This window comes from Triticum urartu, chromosome 5, assembly GCF_003073215.2.
Source record: "Triticum urartu cultivar G1812 chromosome 5, Tu2.1, whole genome shotgun sequence".
Classification (NCBI taxonomy): domain Eukaryota; kingdom Viridiplantae; phylum Streptophyta; class Magnoliopsida; order Poales; family Poaceae; genus Triticum; species Triticum urartu.
Genome location: NC_053026.1, coordinates 452244612 through 452249548, shown reverse-complemented (window position 1 = coordinate 452249548; position 4937 = coordinate 452244612). Strand labels below are relative to the sequence as shown.

The window sequence follows — 4937 nt, the reverse complement described above, 5'->3', positions numbered from 1 at the left end:
CAAGAATCTCCGGCTGCTCTGTCTACTTTTCTCAGGCACGCTGCTCAGGTCACCAACCAAACAGCCCCTAAACCCGAGAAGAAAAAAACGAGTATCACATCTAACAACTTCATAAAATTGTCAACCTGGCTGCAGTGTGTTTTCTACCTTGCATCGGTGTTCGAATTCTATGTTTAAGATAACAACAGTGGCAGTTTTTCAGGCGGTACAAATTCCAAAGTTCAAAAAGAAAAAACGACAGCAGCACACAAGTCATAAGCAATATTTTCTTGCATATAAGGGGGTAGTAATAGATTAGGAAAGTCTTACAAGTAAGACCTGAAGCAAAAGTGATGCCAGTTACATACCCCAGGTTCAGGCTTACCGTTGATAAACCGAGATAACCGCGGACTGTTTTGAGCCCCTGAAGACAGCTCCATTGCAAAATGAGGCTTGGCTGTCTATAGGGAGGGGTATTCGTTTAGACTAGATAGCAGATAGTAGTAGTAGAAAACAGCATTACTTGTGCTGTTCTGGACTCGTGGTCGATGTTCGCCACGCAAAATGGCCCTAACTGTACAAAACACCTCATGTCGAACGTTGCGTCGTCATCTTGGAAGGACAGAGTTTCTCTGCTCTAGTGAGACCCTTGCAGCAGAGACACAGCCTCCAAAATGATCCTTCACCGCCCACCGTAGAACTGAATCAGCATTTCCAGCCTCCCCCACCTCTGATCCGACTCCCTGTAGCGATTCTCAAGGAAATCAGAGTAACCCAGGCTGGCTCCTCCAGGCATCAGTTGCCTCTCAATCTCATACTCCCGCTGCAGACTCCTCTGGTATTCTCCTGAGTAGTAGTCGTTGCTTCTCCATGGTGGCACAACTGGAGGCCTCTCTTGGTGCCAAGGCTGCTCCGGATGCACGAGGCGGGGCATTGGTGGATGAAACCCGCCGCCTTGGCTGGGCAAAACATGCAGCGGTGGCCCTCTGCACAGTGGCTGGATCATGTCCATTGGTGGATGAAAGCTGCCTTGGTTGGGCAAAACATGCAGCGGTGGCCCTCTGCACAGTGGCTGGATCATGTCCTGGTGATGAAAGTAAGGAGCTCTCTCTGGGCCATAGAAGTTGAGTGGCAAACCTGGACGTTCCATTGGAGGACCTCCAAAGGGGTAAGGATCAAACATGATTGGCATGTCAACTCTGTTGGCTGGAGGAAAGTGTGGCCGAGGCCATGCTGGAGCAAGTGGATGCAAATCAAATGGCCTCGTGTCAGTTGCTAAGATGCCAGGATAGAATTTGCTGCCTCCAAGGGATGAGACTGAACCAACGTTTCCACGTGCTTTCTTCAGTTTCTTTACGTCTCCGATGCAGAACTTATACGTGTAGCAAGGACCTAGAGCAAAAGATTGATCGCACTTTGCACCATCTCCTCTCTTTTGGTTATAACCAGGGTACTCCTCTTTGCAGAAAATATCTTTAGCAAACATAATAAGACAAGACTCATTGGCTAGTTGCTCGATATCCCATGTGTCGTAAGGATATCCTGTCTTGTGGCTAAGGTGGATTTCACCAAAGGGCCGAAGCAGGTGTTGTGCATTGGCAAAAAACCCATTTACCAGCTGCTTATGCAAGCTACAGGTCAAAGCAACATGTTAATTAGAAGTTAGCAAATAAACCAACGATCCAAAAGTATGTTAAAACATTAGATTTGAGAAGGTTCTTGGGTTAACTAAACTAAATAAGAAACCATCAGTTAACTACCATTAGCAGACAAACATTAAGCTCCTTACAGATAAACGAACCAATCTTACTTCACAGTTCATATGTATAGAAACTTCTGCTTACAAGTTACAAAAACAGTTTGATGTTACAGTTCGAATGCCTTGTATTTGTAAGTACTACTACCTCCGTATCATAATATAAGACATTTTTGTAGCCTACAGAAACGTCTTACATCTACAAAAACGGAGGTAGTAGTAGATACAGAGAAGGAACTAGCAAACAGGGTGATGTATAAGATTTACGTGAAGGTTCAGGAATCGAATGAAAACATTCTAGTTTACTTTTCTTGCATTTGGTACATGGAGATATTTCTGCCTTCATGATAAGATAAATGTCATCTTGAATACAGAGAATACATAGCTATGGCATGTGCAATATATCTAAAATGCTATCTATTCTTACTGCAACCATAAAAAACAGCGCATTTCAACCAACGAGACTGTGCAACGTGACAGAGTCCTCGTTGGCCATAACTAAAATAAAATTAAAATTCCTATAGATTCCATTCAATGACGCATGCACCTATGCATAAATTTTCTAGACTAAACCACCAAAAATGAAACTCCTCATACACAGATGCTGCCCCATGAATACTAAATCAAACTTAAACCAAAGAAAGTCACTAAGACCAATTATGATGCAACCAGCCAATATGTTAAAAGATATCAATTTTGTAATCCATGAATTAACCAAAGATTAGTGCACATACTTGATGACTAGCGGGTTATCCTCTTTTCCGTTGAACCCAGCATGAGGAAAATTAAAGACGATCCGATCGAACCGTCTCATCTTCAGAGAAGGGTAAAGCTTCATCAGTTTTGCATCAACACCATGCAAAACTGTACAGTCCAACCTTTTCAGCTCTGTTATGTTTGCCTCAGCATTGCCATACTTCTTCTTTAAAGTGTCTGCCCGAGAAGATTGCGAATAAGATATGCAGACCAAACAGATAAGTTCATCGAAAAATGATCACAGAACAACAATATCTCTCTCAGATTAATGTAGTTTTAGGAGTGGAGCAAATAAGAAATCTATAAAGTAAAAACGAATTAAATGCGAAATATTTAGAAGAAGAAAAACAAGAAAGAGTGGTTTTTACATGGAATGAAATCAAGATATTTTTCTGAGCTACCCTGATACCTTAATATAGTATGTTCACTGAGTTAATTTCTCACTCATTCATTTCCATTTCCTGCTCCAAGGGCATTTTGTCACAGTTCATTGAGTTGAATAATCGTTGACACAACAGAGTGACAAAAGGAAGAATAATGGTGTGGATAGGCTACAAGGTGCAAACCATATCAAAACAACAGGTTACTCTAAACAGCGCTGATCAGCAAAACTAGCCAACAAGACTTGGTACACACACTTAACCTGTTCACTTCATAATCGATACAATATGAAGAAAAACAAAAACTTGAAATAGCAACAGCGATTCCCAATACATGAATGGATGTGATATTTCCATGACACACAATTCCTAGCAATAAAAAACAGTACAACACACGGTTGGAGTTGGAACTTCTTCATGATTAGTTTCAGCCAGATCACATACAATCCTTGCCGAAATCAATCATGTTTGAATGTATATATGTATAACACCTTGTCTTCTCCATACAGCTCGAGAAAAATTACTACCAGCTCAATTTATAGCATGCAAGATTAGTTCCTTTGTCACAGAATGTGAAGCCAGTTTACGATAACTTGATCCTAAGTTCCTAACCCAGTAAAGTGCATCAAATCCTTTTTAACCAGTAGAAGATACCAAATTGTCCATGGCACATGGTATGCTCGTATATACCCTACATCTCCACGGTCCCATTTATTCCCCATGTCCAAAGCACGAAATGCCAAAAATGTAGTAGCAGTATCATCCAAATTAGTACTACTAGTAGAACACAGAGCACACATATCTGGTCATATACTCCTATATTAGGAGCAGCAAGAGGGTATGGAATGGAACAGATCGAACCGTAGGAGTCGAGGGACGTGGCGACGATGTGCTCGCCGGAGCCGAACGCGGTGGCGAGCGCCAGCGAGAAGGAGAAATCCCCGTCGCCGACGACGAGTATGCTCTGCATCGACGAGTAGTGCTTGAGCCACCTCACCCCCTCGTCATCCTTCTCCGCCACTCCTTTCGCCGCTGGCGCATCGGCCTTCCGATCAGCGGCGGGGGCCGCCGGATCCCCTTGCACGGGGGCCTCGGCCTCCCCGCCGACGGCGACCACCGGCGCCCCCTTGGCGCCCTTCACGGCCGCCGCGACCTCCGCCCCCAGTGGCGCCTTCTCCCCGCCGTCACCGCCCCCAGCCGCCGCGGCCACCGGAACCCCTAGCACCGCCGGCTCCACATCACTGACGACGGCGATCACCGGCACCCCCTCGGCGCTCTTCAGGGCAACCGCGACGGCCGTCCCCAGCGGCGCCTTCTCCCCGCCGCCATCCCCAGCCACCGGGATCCCTGGCACCGACGGGTCGCCCTCCCCGCCGACGGCGATCACGGGGCCCCCTTCAGCATCCTCGGCCCCCGGCGCCGCCTTCCCCCCGCACCCGCCGTCGCCCCCGGGCTTCCCCGCTCGGCGTGGCCGCCGCATTCTCCCTCTCTCTCTCTCTCTCCCACAGCGGCGAGAGCAAAGCAGAGCAGTCGCTGTGCGCTCGTGCGAGGCGAAGAGGCTAAAGCGCGTGGACTCGGGTCCACCTGCGAACCCCAAGTTGCAATCAGAGCGCTCCGGCGAGGGGACGAGCCGAAAGGGGGGTTAACCCCTTGGAGCTGCGGCGGCGGGCCCGAGGGGGCGTGGGACCCGAATGGCGGTGAGTGAGCTGCGGGCTCGGCGAAAGGGTGCCGGATTTTGCGCGGACGCCGGCCTTGTGGACTCTGTGTTGACGGGGTTTGAAATTTGAACTGCTTACACAGGTTTGGGACTCGCTGTCGTCGCAACGTTTCTCGGTGGCTTGTTGAGCGAGAGTCGCGTCGCGTGATTCGCACCCCCGGCCTTCACTGCCATCGCTGGCGCCTGATTGGACGCGGGCTACGGCAGCGCCACCACGTGGAGGCTGCGGCAGGGGTAGGGGAGGGCGTGGTGGCGATTGGGGGAGCGACGCCTGATGTTGGGATTTTTTTTTCTTTCAGAAAGAAAGAGGACGAAACTAGGATGTGACGTACGGTTTGGTTTCTGGACT

At 48.1% G+C, this 4937-nt stretch overlaps 1 protein-coding gene across 2 annotated transcripts; it reads right to left on the bottom strand.

Moving 5' to 3' along the window:
- Nucleotides 1–255: 255 nt before the first annotated feature.
- On the bottom strand, nt 256–4567 carry LOC125509728. 2 transcript variants are annotated; one of them, XM_048674750.1, is made up of 4 exons: nt 3733–4567; nt 2470–2668; nt 1061–1610; nt 256–985 (listed from the first exon to the last, which is right to left on the bottom strand). In XM_048674750.1, the coding sequence occupies exons 1-4, from the start codon at nt 4349–4351 to the stop codon at nt 662–664; spliced, it is 1692 nt and encodes a 563-aa protein (XP_048530707.1). In that variant the 5' UTR covers nt 4352–4567; the 3' UTR covers nt 256–661. The 2 variants fall into 2 exon arrangements, with proteins under 2 accessions (XP_048530707.1, XP_048530706.1); XM_048674749.1 differs by having other exon boundaries at nt 256–1610; nt 3733–4563.
- Nucleotides 4568–4937: the final 370 nt, after the last annotated feature.

Bases quoted from the DNA above. Each gene is read 5' to 3' on its own strand.
- LOC125509728 (XM_048674749.1), bottom strand. From the start codon at position 4,351: ATGCGGCGGCCACGCCGAGCGGGGAAGCCCGGGGGCGACGGCGGGTGC. The intron at 2,669-3,732 runs GTTCGATCTGTT...CTTCTCGGGCAG, and splicing joins CACGTCCCTCGACTCCTACG to ACACTTTAAAGAAGAAGTAT. The intron at 1,611-2,469 runs GTATGTGCACTA...TTTGACCTGTAG, and splicing joins GATAACCCGCTAGTCATCAA to CTTGCATAAGCAGCTGGTAA.